The following is a 16,675-nucleotide window of genomic DNA, read 5'->3' as shown; positions in this document are numbered from 1 at the left end:
TTCTGTTTAATAAAACAGTAAATATGACCATATTACCAGTGTTATTAATACTGATAATTACTTTCTCAAGCCTAGTAATTGATTTTTTTATTCTTTTATTTTTAAGTTTAAATTAGTAGGAGAATACAGTTCTTTTTAGGAAGTATTTAATGGAATTTTACAAGTACTAGGTCAACAGAAATGAAACATTATGTAGTTAACTGCATAGGTCAGACTGTATATCCAGAATACATTAAATTACACTTAAACTACAGACTACAGTAGATGGAGGATTTGGGCATTATAATATATACAAGTGAAACAGTTTTTCATGGAGGTTTGTTTTAAATATTGATAATAGCGAAATATTTTTAAAAGGGAGAGGATATTGGAAGGTGCATTTGGGGATGTGTGTGGTTGTTTTTTTTTTTTTATTAGTGTTTAAACATTCAGTCAGGGACTTCACATATCAAATAGCACAGTGTGTGTAGTGGAGGGGGACCTAAAACTCCAATTTTAGTAAAGACTTAATCTGTGCACCAATATCTACTTAACTTGGGTGTATAAAGGGGTTTTAGATCTTTCAATTCTTTTTAGCTTCGTTATTTATAAAATTCATTTGGAATATGAAATTCACGTGTCTTTATTGGGGAAGATGTGCCTGTTCAACTGGAACAGTAGTTGAACTATTCATTTAAAAGATTTTTGCTTGCCAGACTTGTCATAATAATAGAAAATGAGTTTATGAAATTGTTGATGAAATAAGCAGTTTTTCCAATGTTTTGTTTTACTTTGAATTTTTTTTTTTGGTCTGGAAAATACTTCACTATTCTGCCTGACAGTCTGTTGTGATAATGACCTAATATGTGAGGGGAAAAAAATAACTGGGACATGAGACTGTCTAAATTAAAATTACTATTATAAGAAGCATTTTATTTTATTTTATTAGACAAATGTGTTTTCTGACCCACATAGAAACTTACAGTATTACTTCTAAAATGCATTGGCTGATCTTTTTAGTAATTAGTCAAGTACTGATGCATAGACAGTGAAAATCTATGATGTCTCAGTGCCCAGCAAAACCCACCAGTGATAAATGCCTCCTTGTAGAAAAAGCCCTCTTTTTTTTTTTTTTTTTTTTTTTGTGTGTATGTGTTCTGTGTTGCAGATGTTGAAGTATGGGCAGTGGCAAAAGGAGAAATGGGGTAGGCAGTCCTGGGGCTTTCTGCCTTGTAAATATTCATGGAGGGAATATGAGAGAAGTGTCAGTGGAAGAGGTTACAAGGTTTTATTTCAGTTTCCTACAACACATTATGCAAGACAGTTAAGTAGGCGCCATTAAGGATATTTTCAGTTGAATCATTTTTTGCCTGCCGCTGTTTGGTTTCTAATGGTCAGAAGGAATTTCTGTGATCGTATTTGCACATATTTGCAAAATGCACGTAATACATCTTGCATGTATTTCTGTGACCACTTGTATTCCTTTAATTGTTGCTATTTCCTTAGTCTTCCAGAAAGATCAACATCTTTTGGATGGACTTTTATCAGTGTAAACAGAAGGAGGCAAACTTCTGTGTGTTGTTTTCATTTTTATTTTTTGTAGTCCAGGCATGTGCTGATAAAAAGCTGGAAGCAACTCTAATATGGAATGGTTATTAAAGTACATTTGAACTGTACAACTAAACTGCACAAGTTACATACATTTTTTCAAATTGCAGTTGAAAATTAGGCTAGTTTACAGCCATTTTAGGGCAATTTTAATAGAACAAAAATATTTAATATAGTCATTAAATGTGATAGTGAAATTTAATAGCAGTTGCTTGCATTAGAAGAGTAAGTGATAGGAATACCTTTGCTTTTTTTTAACAAAAATTTCTTGTAAAACTAAGGTTTTTTTCTTCCATGGAGCAGAATCTGTTGGTTGATGTCGCCTTTTTCAGCTTGTTTACATTAATTAGGCAAAAAACATATGAGATATGATGTTCCATGTGTTTTCTCCTGCTGGTTTACTTTTTTTTATTTTTTATTTTTTTGACTTTTTTCTTTACTAAGAATTGTTTTCAGATCAATTGCTTGCTTTCTTTGTAATATTTTTTTCTTTTTAATGCTATATTAGCTATTTAGCTATTCTGATTGCAGAAAAAGGACAGAACAACAGCAGGAATGCTTAATTTTATGTCAGGAATTGATAACTGAGTGATTTTAGGTGAACCTAAAAATGCCAGGTGGCATTAGGAATAAACATGAGATCACACAGCTGCTGACAGGATTGATGGAGGGTGTGGCTAGCATCTGTTAATGCTCCTGCATTTATCTCTGGATATTTACGGAAACGGTTTGTGGTTTGTCATGTTTTCAGACCAAATCACAGTGTGGAGACTAAATAAGTTTGGCTACCAAGTGGCTTAGATCACAGGAGATGTAATTTATGAATTCCATGACATCCTACATAACATGTTCTGCAGGAGAGGTGATGCAGTCCAGGAGAGAAGTTGTGGTTTCAGCTGTGCTGTTCAGAGTCCAGGAGCAGGACCCTGACATCTTCCAGAATCTGGGATCCATTAAATATTCTCTAGCTTAATTAATTACTGAATTAAATAAAGAATATCTCCTCAGTGACTGGTTTGTTCAACTTGTGCTGTTGTCATTGTCGGGGCTTACACTGAAGATGCTTCTAGACACGTTTGCACTTACAGATGATCAAGTTTCTTTGCATAGTTTGTCTGTTTCCTTGAGCATACAAAAACTTTCTGGAGTTCAGTTTTGTTGTCTGGAACAAAAGGTTCGTCATATTTTGTTCACTGAAATAAGTGGTTGCTGCAAGTCCACAGGCTTATGCCGCCAGCTATGCTAACCAGGCCTCACTTATGTGAACTGATGCATTTCCATTTCAGTGAGGAATTGTGTGGTGAGACAAATGGAAGGATTTATTGTTGGTGTATCAGTGAGGAAAGAGTAAGCGCAAGTGTGAGACTACCATTATATACAACTCTATTCCCTGTGCCTTTCTTTGACTTTTATTGACTTCGACTCTTGTTGATGAGCAGGCTCAACATGAGCCAGTAGTGTGCCCAGGCAGCCAAGAGAGCAAGCTGCATTTTGGAACTGCATCAAACAGTTTATCCAGCTGGTCAGAAAAGCTGAATCACCTGCTCTAGTTAGTGTTGGTGCAGCCTTGCCTTGAATATTGTGTGCAGTTCTGGGCTCCACAATATGAAGACGATGTTAAGGTCCTTGACAAGATCCAGAGGTAGACAGCAAAGCTGGTAAAAGGGCTGGAAGGCATGTCCTGTGAGGGGAGTCTGAGGGCACTTGGGTTGTCTGGTCCGGAGAAAAGGAGGCTGAGAGGCAACCTCCTTGCTCTCTGCAACTCCCTGAGGAGGGGAAGTGCAGAGCGAGATGCTGGTCTCCGCTCCCTGGGAACCGATCACAGGACACATGGCAATGGTGCAGAGCTGTGCTGGGGGAAGTTCAGACTGGACATTAAGAAAAATTTCTTTACTGTGAGGATGGTCAAACACTGGCACAGGCCTCCTAACGAGGTGATTGCTTCCCCATTCCTGTCAGTTAATGAGGATATTTGGATAATGTCCTCAGTACTGTATTTTAACTTTTGGTTAGCCCTGAAGTGGTCAGGCAGTTGGACTTGATCCTTGTAGGTCCCTTCCAACTGAACAATTATTTTTTAGTTTATGACTATTCTTGGGTACCTCTGCAAGTAATAGCTGATCAATAGCTTCCCAAGGGCTTCCCAAGGTCACCAATTCAGTCATGCTCAAAGAAGTTTCATTTTCTAGTTAAGTTTACTGAATTTTTGTGCTATAAAATATCTGTTTTATCTTTCAGTGACTTTCAGAAACTGTTAGGGTCCCATTTACTTGGCATTTTTGTATTTCTAATAATTTGTTGTGACTTTACAGTAGCTGAATAACAAGCAAGTATAGAACAATATTTTTGAAAAGCTATATGTGCTTATTTATATTGGTACAGAGGTTTAAAGTACTGGTGGTAGAACTTTTTTTTAATTAAGTCTCTGAAGTATTTCAAGATCTTTGTGTATATTTTTTGCCACGGTTATCGTTATTCTTGTTAGAAGTATTTTTTTAATATATTTAACACTGTTTAGTGTCACTTCTTTTTTGTTTAGATCCTATGTGGGTTTCAAGTAGTGTACTTTTTGTGGGATTATATTAGTTCCCAGCTGAAGGCATCACTAAAGGTACCCATTTAAGCAGCATGTGCGTTGGTTGCATAATGATGAACAGAAAACAATGCCTTGCAGCATGTTGCATCAGCTTTTTTCCTCTTACAGTGATAAACAAATATGTTTTTACTAACACAATAGAACTCAATTCTGAATTTACAAAGTAGGTTATATAACATGGGGATTCAGATATTTTTCTTTTCTTCAGAGACATCTGCATGTGTTAAAACTCCCTTTCTTCCTTCTGCTTGATCATGTTGGCTCTCTCTACCCTTTCCCTCTCCTGTCTGCTTTAGAAAGTTGGTAAACAAAAGTAAAACCAACCAAAACATTCTGTAGGTATAATCAGTGCGAGATAACTGTGCATTACTAGTTTTTTTGCCACTTCAGTGAATGATTGTTGATGGTGTAAAAAAAACCTTGCTGCTTCTTCCCTACTAAATGGAGAATTGCACTAAACTACATCTGTATGAAGCAATACAGATGTTTTAGCTTCCAGATTGATTTTTTTTTTTAATCTTTTTTGAGCTACCCTGTGTTAACTGCTGTAAAATCCTTATTCATCTCTCCCTTCAACTAGTTCTCTGGCATCAAGATAAAAAGCCTGTCTCTTGAAATAGGCACTTGTGCCAGGAATACCTGAAAAGAGTTGGGAGGTTGGTCAGCAGTAGTATATTGATTCTTAAATGTATCAAGTAGTGTTTTATTTATTTAATTCTTCTTTAAAAATCTGTAATTTGTGGTTCTGTTGCAGTCAAGTCACTGCTAAAATGGACTGCATTATCAGAGGGAGAAAGAGGCTCTATAACAGAAGAGGCAAAAGCATGACTTTTGATAGCACTCTGCTTAATGTAATCAATCAAACTGTGTAGAAGAATTTCTGGTAATTTAATGTCTCTTCTGCCTGTGAGTCTTAAGTTGGTAAGATCGGTGTAGATGCTAAACAGCAACTTTGGTGTAGTCACTGAATTTAGTTGTGATTTCAGTTATTTCTCTATCATTTTTTTGAATTGGCATGAAGGTAACTAATAGTTCTTAGTCTCATGCTTGAAAATATTTGAAGAGTAGCTGTAGTTTGTTACAAAACTTCTGAAAGTTTGGTCTTTTGTGTTTTAAGTTTGATTACTAGTTTCACAACACCTAGAGAAAGGCAATCTGGAAACAGTTGAGGAGGGATACTATTGAAAATTTGTTGTTTGCCCTGCGTGGACTCTTGCTCATAAAGCTGTTTCTCTTCTGTCTGATCAGGTGTATGTGAATTATCACTGGGAAAAAAAAAATCCTTTGTGTGAACTGACATTTGGTAGCATATTTGCTTCTCTGGTTTTGTATATTACAAAATATTTTTGTTAGCCCTGCAGTTTTTGCAAGCCCCAAGACAAATAGCACTGGCTTTGTGTATTTTCTTTTAGCTAATAAAAGAACAGGTTTGTCTTTAATGTTCGTGGCTGATTGACAAGTCTCGTACTCTGTAAGCAGATTATAAGGATGTATGTTCTTCACCATATTTCCATAAAGACTTGATTATATATGGAAATCAGGAAGGCTTCATTAAAGGGGTGAAATTAGGAATAAGTCACTTACCTTCTCAAATCATTTCTCACACCTGTCTCACCAGACACAAATTCCTGCTTTTCAGTAGTTTCTCTTGCTCTAACAGAACTCACAACGTTTATTGCATTGTCGTGGGGGAAGTCATTATTAACTCTTGGATTATTTTTTTATTATTATTTGTTGAGCATCTGGTTTTATTTCCATGTTTAACTGAGAACAGTTAGTGATAAGGGTTTGATTATTTCATGGACTGTCACCTTAGGATTTTGAACTGTAGTTCATTGGGTCAGTGCTGGTCGGAATTTTGAGTATTGGCTGTCTGCAAGATTGCTGTAAAGTTGATGTGTAGCTCTGTCCTTTTTCAAATATATAGCAGGCTGGTCATATGTGGCTAGGCTTGCAAAATAATAGCAGGGGAAGGGGAGAGCAAGCATTACGTTGTTGAACAGTCTTTTCTGCTTAGCTTTCTCTGCTTCAGGCTTTTTAGAGGTAGCTCGAGATACGGGAACTGTCGTGGACTAGCTTAGTTTATGCGGGTATGCAACCGCGCAGGGTAAACTATTTATTCAAGCGATATAAACCCAGTAGTATTATTTTGAGATGTTTTCCTGCTAGTAATGTGTATGAGGTGAAAGTGACTTTTTTTTCTTTAAGAGGTTGAAACTGAGGCTTTAGTGTTACTCTTAACACTAAAAATAAACGTGTTTTCTTAGGAGACAATTGTAGTGAAACCCATCCTGATGAAACAGCAAAGCAAAAAAAAACTGCTCTGAGAAGAAAAACATTTGGTCTGCTTAAAGCTTCCTCTTAATTATACTTTAAAGTTTTTCAGTCACTTCTGACTGACTTAAAATGTTCATCAAATTTTATTAAACATGTTAAGTTTCTGTTTCTTCAGTGCCAAATATGTTCTGTAATATTTAAAAGGAAATAAACCCTTGCTAATGGGTTTACCTAATACTTTAGCAAATTCTGTAAACATTAAGTACACTGAATTATGCAGAAAATCAGCATATATTTTAAATATCTGAATACCATTTTCTGTATACTTTAATAATGTTATACTTTATAACATACTTTCTGTATAATTTTAAGTACTGAATATAAAGCTAGCAATCTTTGTTACTTATAAACAAATGATAAAATAATCCAATTTAAAATATTTTTTAAATGTTTTACAGTGTTTTTTTGGGGTTTTGCTCTTTACTAGGGACAAGACATGCAATTAGTAAAAACCTACCTCTTCAGGTTTATTGTGTGATGAATCTAGAATAATTTATCTTACTGGTTTTGGGTTAACTTCTAATGCTGAGATACTTAGATGTCAACAGAGGGCACTCACGTGCTTTGTAGTAACACCAAATCAGTGCATTTTTTAAGGTGTTTGGAATAAACTGGACTGAAGATATTAGAACTTGTGGATTAAAAATATACAAAAATACATAAATATAATGTGATAGTACATGAAAAAATTGTCATCGTCTTATTAAAAATTTCATTTCACTTTCCTTCTACTTAGATAAATGTGTTATTTGCTGCTTTAGATATTTTGCAGTACATTGAGGCAATGGATTTGCATTTTCTTGAGCTAATTCTTATAGATGCATTGTTACGGCTTTCTGACTAAGTTGCTATTAGTCTCTTTAACAATTGTATCAGAATTTAATAAATACATTCTTTACAGCTAAAAAGGCAATAGAAGAAACAGAAGAAAAGAAAGTAGCTCAGTCGAAGAAAAAGATTAAAGAATTAAGAGTTTTGGATGGAAAATCTGCACAAAACTTATGTGAGTGTCAAATATTATAAATGAATAATTATCATGTCCACATGGCTGTTCTTAAATATTCTTTCCTTGTTTAGATGTGCAATATTTTTGTAAAAATTGGCTAATGTGAATGTAAGTCTTAAGTGCAGAGAGGTTTTATGTAAGTATGATCTAAATTCACTGTACAGCCTTGGAAAATTAAAAAAAAAAAAAAAGAAAATGGTGTAAACTTAAATTTTAATTATACTTTCTTTGTAATTAAAGAGTTGATTCTTTCTCTAACTGCATTAGACTAGAAGCATAATTAAGTGATAATCACTGATTCAGGGAACACACAGTTTTGGTGGGTTTTAGGTTTGGCCTCTCAGCTCCCATCCCCAGTGGATTTTTCTGGTTAAAGCAGTGGAGAAGGAGCTTTATGACGGCTAGACTTTTGAAGAGACAAATATTGCCAAATGGGATAAATTAGGTGCAAATACCACTATTTTAAATTATAAAGAAAACAGCACCACCTATTATTTTTAATTTGCTTTTCCATTTTAAGATGGAGGGAAATTGATTTCTGAGAGTAGTAGATTTTTTTTTTAATCTGCAGTAGAAATACCTCAAAATGCCAGTAGTCCATCTACACTTGTGGCAAAGCAAGTATGTAAAAACAAATCTGTGCATTGTTTATTGCCACATCCATGAATACATTTTCCTAAGCAGAAAAAGTGCTATGACACAAGTGATATAAAATTTTAAACCAATCATTGAAAATATGGTTGTAGGAAAATCAGACATAGTAATTGGGTTGAATATACAGCACTTCATAAAAAACAATGTATCAGTCTGTCTGCGTTAGGGATATTTTACTTTTTATGGAATGGGGTTCTGAGATGTTGTAACATCCTGGGATCAAATTATTTTACAAACATCATCTTTGAAACATATACAATATATATAGTCTCTTTTATAAGCTTAGTTACTTAAAAAATGGTAGAGGAGTTAGAGTGTGTGTGTATAAATATATTGTCTTTGCCTTTGATAAGGAGTTTTTTTAGAATGTTATGTAAATACTCAGCCAGTTATAAATTCACTACAGCTGTGTAGATCAGGTTGTGAAAGCAAAAGTAGCAGCTAAAGTCTTATAATGGGCTGAACATGTCTGTTTTAGTAGTAATGCAAGTATGTTGCTATTCATAAAAAAAAAAAAAAAGGACTTAATTCTGACAGATAAATAATACTGCTAGGAAGCAACTGAGGGTGCAAAAACAGTCCAAATTGTTGTCGTAGTTTGATTTCTTAGAAATGACATTTATTATAATTTCAATTGAAATTATACTTCATATAACACTTGGTTTATATAGAAAACTTTCTTGTTGTGAGTTATCTTAATTTGGATCAAGATACATTTTTTTGAGTTGTTAGAACTGAAATTTGCATTCCTACATCCATCTTCTTTGACCTTTTGGATTCTAATGATTTCTTACTGAATTTCAGCAATATTTTTGGGTTCTTTCCGTTTGCCTTATGAAGAAATAAAAAATATAATTTTAGAGGTTGATGAAGAGAAGCTGAGTGAATCCTTGATTCAGGTATGTGAAAAATGTTTGGTTTTGTTCATAGTGTGTTGTACATACAAATGATATAAAGGTGCAAGAATTCGAAAGTAACAATAGTGTAGAGTTTTCTGGATATCAGCTATAAATATATCACTTGAATTTAGTGTTTTGTTTATTTCACTTCTACTTTTGTATATGGTTACATATGACAGTAAAACTGTCTTTAAAAGGCTCTTAAAAATTCTTTCTTTTGAAAGCGAAAATTCATAATGTAGGAGATTAAAAAAAAAATCTGATTCTAGTTTTTCAGCATGAGACAAATGTTTACCTAGTTTAGGCTAGTGGATAATAGAGTTTCAGAAGGCTTCTTGTTGAAAAACCTCTGCTTGTCACTAGTGATAGATGAAACTACTTGAATGTTTCAGGATACTGCTGCAGTGCAATGCAAGATCAACCAAACAAACAGAAAGGGTCTATAAATCAGACCTGCTTCTGAGCGTCTTTGATCTTATTTTAAGGCCAAAATCTGTCAGCCAGAGAGATGAAAATAAGGAGTACAGCTTCTTTACATGTCTCTGGTTGCTGTCCTCACAGTAGGAGGAGAGCAATCTCTGTGGAGTAAGAGCACAGCAGAGAAAAAGGCAAACCTGAAATGGTATACAGATGTAGCGCACTGATGATACGGATGTTGAATTATTTCCTCTTAATATCCTACGCAGATTATTGATGTTATCGTTACCAGCTGATCCAGTCTTCACTAACTGATACTTTTCTAGCTAATGTAGTAGGCTGGTGTTTGTCCTTTCATCCTTCGTTGTCCCCTGTTTGTGACCCTGTCCTGGTTCCCACAAGGCTTTCTAAATTAATTTCTTCCTTTCTTGGTCCTGGAAAATGATTATTCCAGGGAGATTGGGCTAAACTGGTCTCTACACAGTTAGTACTTCATCACTTCGTCAAATTTTAGCATGGATTTTTTTAAGCAAAATTTATTTTTTTTTTAAAGATGTAACATTTAGCATTACTTGTAACTTTTAATATAAGATTACGTTACCTCCACAAAAATCTTAAGTTGTTATCAAAATGCTATAGAATTGCATGTTTCATAAACACTTTGCTTTATCTGTCTATAACTTTTAAATACTGTGAAGGCATTCTTCAAATTGAAGACAGTGCTGATGTCTGTATTAATTACTGGTTTCATTTGATTTTTATAGTGTCTGAGCTACGTAGATAAAATAAGTTCCCTATAATTTCCTCATGTATTTCTGTGTTGTGTTGTTTTAAACATTTTATTTTAAGAAGCCAGCTCATTTGTTATATCAAGTTTAATATAATGCCTTTTTTTTATTTTAGAACCTAGTGAAGAATCTTCCTGAGCAGAAAGAACTTAATGCCTTAGCTGAGTTGAAGGATGAATATAATGATCTTGCTGAGTCAGAACAATTTGGAGTTGTGGTATGTATTAGTGCAGTAATTAACTGGAGAGTATTATTTCATCAAATAGATGAAACTTTAAAGTATATTGGTTAGTGTTATTGCACGTTCTGCATTAAGAAAATGTTGCTGTATTTATTGATCAGAAACAGTCTAAAAATCTCTGTAAATTCATACTTGTTTTCTTATGGTAGCGATTATAGCATGTGGTTAAGAACATTATGGCATTTCTTTGCCAGACCAAGTCTTTAATCTGATTCTTGTATGATGTTTTGCATGGAACACTCAAGTATTTATTGTGCCTAGAGTGTTCTTCATAACCGTTTTATGAAGTCTTAGAAATTTAACTTCTTAAAGATCCATTTACTGTGGCACTGACAACTTTGATAAATTTATTCTTCTTTATTGAAAACTGAACATCTGAAAGTCATGTGCTCGTAATATCTCAACTCAGGTTTTATCTTTTGGTAAGATATATCTGTACATCTTAAGGTTTCTTGGTAGAAAGAGTTTCATAATTGCACTCAAATCAATAGAAAGCTTTTTTAGGAGTTGGACTGGATTTTATTTGTGGGTCCATTCCAATTTGGGATATTCTATCATTCTATATGATATACATGTGTGTATGTATACACCCACATGCATACACATGCAGTATGTATGTGAAAAAAAAAAGCATGGATTTGTAATAAATTGAAATTTAACATCATATTCTGTTGCTTTTACTAGTGTTCAATAAATGTATCTGTTACAAAGGAAGGGATATCAGGTATAATGACTAGAACCTGTCTCTGAATGAAATCATTCAGTTTGCATAAATGCCACATACATGCTGGTAGGTGATTTTATGGTACCAAGTATTAAGCTAGGACTTTGAAGATTCTTGTTCTGGTTTTCCAAAGACTTGATAAAGCCTTAAGCAATTTGGTTTATCATTTCACTTTAGTTTTGACATTCTGAAAGACTATAATGATGATCGTCTTTGTAATGTATTTGAATGTATTCTTAACACCAGAGGAGCTAGGCTTGGTGTTGTTGGAATTTTACAGTGTTATGTAAACTAAAAAGTATTAAAACAGAAATGGCAGTTCTTGAAAGAGTAGAAACAGCTTTATTTTTATATATGTGCGTGTGTGCACGTGTGTGTATATGTATATATAAGCAGTCTCTGCTTTGAGTGTAAGCTGGCTTCAGAAATACCTTTCGAGTGATTTGTTTGGATTCAGGGAACATGATTTGAACTAGTGAGATTTTTGTAGAGGATATAAAAAAATGAAAGGTATCCATGACTTCTTTTGAAAATTCCTAGGCAATTGATTTTAATTTTTTATAAATGGTATAAAGTTCCAAAAACATTATTTCAGAACAACGAGGAAATTTGGTAGAATATGAACATATTCATACCTAATATTCCACCAGATTTCCTTGTTGTTCTGAAACATGATTTTGGAACAGTTTATATTATGTATTATTTTGTATTTATTATAATGTAATATTTATATAAACTCTTTAAAACCCCTGGAGGAATATGTTGTTCCCTCCTGTCATGTAACAGACATTTCTAGTGACTAAAATGATGTGATAAAATGACAGTAGTGCTTCCAGCCCTATGGCAGAAAGGGCTTTTAATCTCTAGGAAGGAAGGCAGGCAGGCCAGAACAATTGCACTGTCTGCTTCCTGCCTACTTCTGAAATGGCAACAAGCAAAGGGTGGCAGGGAGTGACTGATGTATCAAAAAAGCCAAAGTGGCAAATTGTGTAGATGTTGTGCGAGGAAAACACAGGATGGAAGCAAGCAGGGCAGAGGCTCTGGGACAAATGACTGGTGTCTGTGAATTCCTTTCAGTTAACCATTTAAAATAACTGAGAAAATTCAGAAAATTATGCTTAATGCCTTGAATTTTGAAGCATTACTTATAGATGTTTCTTCTTTTTACTGCTGTAAGGTATTTCATGTTGCACCTTTGATCTTTGTAACTGAGATTTTCTCCCAGTTTGATGCCTTCTGCACACTGCAATTTATAAACATCATACCCTCCTTGTCTCTTCAGCTTCAGTCTTTCTCACCATTCAGTTTTTGCTGCATTTCTCTCTAGCTTTTACATAATGGTATTTCTGGAATGATACACTGTATATCTACATCTTCCCACCATTCTGCTCTCTGGTGGGTAATGGTAAATTATTCTCCTGATGAGGAAGGATGAGACTGAACTCAGTTTTGTCTATCTTCAGTGTCAAAAATGTTTTCCTTACATACAGTCAGAAGTTCCTGAGCACCATCTTGTCTTTTGCTCTTGCTCTATCACTATGCGCTTTCAAGAATCCTCTGCGTCTTCTCTGTTTCTTCCCTTTAGGTAGTTACAAATGGTAGTCAAGGGCAGCTATTCACTAAAGAACAGGTGTTGTGGGTTGATCTTGGTAGACAGTTAAGCACTGCACAAATGCTACTTATTTCCTCCTTATATCCCCTCCCTACAGGGTAAAAAGAAAGGAGTGAAAGAAAGCACAGAAGTTGAGATTAAAAAAAAAAAAGTTCAATAAATGAAGGAGAAGTGGAAGAAGAAAAAACAAAAGTGATGCAATGGCATCTTTCTTTCAACTCCTAAACTTACCGTGCACCTCCTGTCTATTCACTGGGGGGAGGCAGATTGAGAAACAGAGAATGCTGTGACACTGTGCAAACACTGTTCGGCAGTAATTAGAACATTACTGTTACCAGCATTGTTTTCATCATACATGAAAAAACAAAAAAAGCACCGTACGGTCTGCTATGAAGAAAACTAACTAATCCTAGCCAGATGCAGTAAAACAGATTAGTCAAACTTGATTGTTGCTGCCAAAATTTGTTTGCTCTTCATAGGTTTACTTTAGAAGCATATATTTTTTTTAAGAATTGAGGTAACTATATTTGTTCATTTATGCAAAGATGATCTGCTGTTCATGAAGATAAAATTATTTATCCACTTTAACGTGTTCAGAAGGTGTTATGAAAGAACTTGCAACTTCATCTGAAATTCTGATGGGGCATAGGACAGGCAAGATCAGGTTTTGCATTTTGTACCTATTTTGGTCATATTTGACCAATGGATGTGCAATTTTGGTAATATGCTAATACACTGCTGTTAGAAAAAAAAAAAACTGATAGTAAACTTAAGGTGTAATTATTATAGGTATCAAAATGTTGATCTATCCCTGTGGAAACATTTCTTTGTAAAGTAAAGAAAACCTGCAAAATAGTCTTCCGTTATTTGCCATATATTTGCCTTCATCTTGGTTGAATGAATATGACTTTGATAAATGAAATAACATAACTGATGCTCTCGTTTACTTTAGCATGTTTATATATGAATTGGCTGCACAGTGAGTGTAAATTAATTTACCAAGTGCAAAGTGACTTGACAGAGTGCAAAAGCTATTTCAGTTTTCTGTTACCAGACATAATACTGAGTATATGATAATATGTGGAGAATGTTTTTGTTCTCCTATTTGGAAGATTTTTTTTCCTTTGATCCAGAAGACTAGAAGAAGGACTAGTTCTCTTGCGTTGTTTTCATTTAGTGGTAAACCAAAAGCAATTAATGAAGTTGGCAAGATACAAGTACTGTGTATTAGGTATGTGTAGAAAGTAGGTGCTCTCGAGACTTCTTACCAGAGTATGAATTCATGCCAATTGGCTTTGCTGATACCTGAAAAGCACTTGACCTGAGAAGGAGTAGCCTTGGGTTTTAGCAGTTGTTGAATAGTTCAAATTTTTAATCAATCAGTTTTCTAGCAATTAGATCTACTGCTTGCTTAATGCTTTCTCATTCCTTCTATGTAGTATTATGATTTTTTTCTTTTTCTGAAAACTATGCCACTAATTGAAAGTGGCTGGGGAGACTGTATTCTCTCTCTTGGTTGCCTTAGAAACAGATGATCTTGGATTTATCTCACTTGTGATCACTACTGGATTGAATCTAAATGGTTCTTGTTTTTTAGTCAAATCTTATTGAAGAAGTCATAAAAATATGCTTTTTTTCAGACAGTCATGATATTTATTTGTGATTATTTGTTTTGAGGAATGACTGACTACAAAAGTTCACGAAGGATTTAAAAGCATGTGATGCAGTGTTAACCGGAAAAAAAATGCTAAGTCAAACATATCAAAATGGCGATGTTTACCTCATGGAAGGCTTGAAGCTTGTTGGCATATTCAAATTTATTTCTTACTAAACCATATGGTAAAATATTGCTTTCAGGATATAAAGAGTTTTACAACTTTTTTCGATGCCATTTTGAATAAAAACATTAATTAGAGCTTGCCCTGCAAAAGTCACTTAATCACTTAACTTGCTTTGACTTCCATTTACTGTAGCACAGTGAATGTAGATTATTTTCAGGACAAATGTTTTCAGTATGACATTTGTGAGATAGAGAATGATTAGAAAAATAATGTTTCAAGACTGAATGATGGTGGCTTATGGAGGCTTCAATAGATATTTCTAATAATGGGGATTAAAAAGCAAGTTATGCTGAAACACTTTTTTACTGAATCATTCCTTTTCCTCATCGAAAAATCTTGGTTCCGCAAAGGAGCTGTGGTAAAAGTCTGAGCAAAAGACATAAACAAAGATTTTTTTTTATTTGCTTTGATGGCCAAGATCTGTGATTTGTCACATAACAAAGCTTTTCTTTCAGGGGGACAAAGTGCTTCAGGAACACCACTGATAGTGAATACATTGGGGGAGAAATCTTTCTGTATTCTTCTAATTAAAATTAAGAGTTAGATTTGGAAGGTAATCATTCTTGCATTTAAATGAAAATTTTTAAGTGGATTAAAAATTTTCAATACATATTATTTTCTTAAATTTAAACATATTTTTATGAATGGCTAAGTAGAAGGAAATATTACTGATTACTTGCGCAAAATACAAAAGAATAATTTCTAGAATAATAAAATTGGTATTGGGGGTTTAACTTAATGATATTGCTATCAGAGATAATTCTCAGTATCTGTGTCATGTACTGTTCTACAACTTTGTGATTTATGACCTTCCCATCAGGTCAGGAATGAATTAGTGCTGTACTACCTTTTACAAAATCCCTGAAACAGAAAATAGTGTCCTGGGGAGAAGTTTTAGAAAGTTTGTTTCAAAAGACGACAAGTTGAATAGTAGGCAGTGTGTTGCCTACACTTCATGATGTTATGTGATCAGAACTGAAAGAGTGAGTATTTTTTTCAAATCTATAGAAACTTGTCATAAATTTGAGCCAAAAACTCTTCATTCACCTCCTAAATCTGGATTTTTCATTGGGATAGACAAAGACGAGACTTTTTCTTGGATGGTATGAACTTTAAAAGCCTTCAGGTTAAATATATATCATACTGTATCTATAATATAACTTTGAGCTTGTTTGGTAACCATCATTCCAAAATGCTGATAGGATTCATATTACTTATCACTTGATATCAGTATAGGTAATAACAGAAAACTGTTTGAGCTTCAGTTTAATTAAAACCTGCAAAAGTAATCACCAGATTAGATGTAGCACTAATGTAATTTGCTGATGTTATCAGCAAATATCATAAGTTATAGCTCCCATTAGTACAATGGCAATATTCCATGAACAGTGGCACTAATGTAATCTGGCTTCATATAAACATCTGACTAATGAAGCCTGACCTCCAGTGTCTCAAACTCACTTAGATATTCCCAAGGCCTTCCACAAGGGCCCCTAAGAATTCATCATCTTTTTCTCCCCTACTGCTCTCACAGTGATGAAGTGCAACTTGAGAACTGCATCAGCTCAGTAAGAGTCTAAAAATGAGAATTCTCTTGTTTAATCAGACTGTAACTGTTTATATTTCTGCTATCTTACAATCTCACAAGTGTCTGTGGTTTAGACCGTTTCTGAAGGAAGAAAAACTTGAGAAGCTTAGCTTCCAAGTCTAACTTCACTGGAGCTTTGACAAAATGGTCATCACATATGCCTTCAGGCTAATATTCAGTTCTTGTTAACTGGTGGAACTGGCTTACATACATGCTGTGAGGAACAATTTTAGTAGTGTACACTTATTGCTAGTGAGTTTGGAAATTAATGATTTGATAACACAAAGCACTCTTATTTTCAGTATGTGGTTTTACTGAATTATTTCAAGCAAAGTGTATGGTTTGGGGAAAAAATACCTCTGTGCAGGTACAGTTTCATGGAAAA

The 16,675-nt window shown here is 34.2% G+C and overlaps 1 protein-coding gene across 10 annotated transcripts in view; it reads left to right on the top strand.

The window, feature by feature from the left end:
* Window positions 1–16,675, top strand: part of DIAPH2 (diaphanous related formin 2) — a 186,690-nt gene that overhangs the window by 62,831 nt on the left and 107,184 nt on the right. For all 10 annotated transcript variants that reach the window (XM_050713503.1, XM_050713510.1, XM_050713507.1 and 7 more), the window contains 3 exons: window positions 7,422–7,523; window positions 8,985–9,079; window positions 10,400–10,501. In XM_050713503.1, coding sequence (XP_050569460.1) covers window positions 7,422–7,523; window positions 8,985–9,079; window positions 10,400–10,501 — 299 coding nt within the window. The remainder of the gene's footprint in view (window positions 1–7,421; window positions 7,524–8,984; window positions 9,080–10,399; window positions 10,502–16,675) is intronic.

The sequence above is a fragment of the Cygnus atratus genome, chromosome 13 (assembly GCF_013377495.2).
Source record: "Cygnus atratus isolate AKBS03 ecotype Queensland, Australia chromosome 13, CAtr_DNAZoo_HiC_assembly, whole genome shotgun sequence".
NCBI classification, from domain to species: Eukaryota; Metazoa; Chordata; class Aves; order Anseriformes; family Anatidae; genus Cygnus; species Cygnus atratus.
This window is presented reverse-complemented; position numbering and strand designations above follow the sequence as displayed.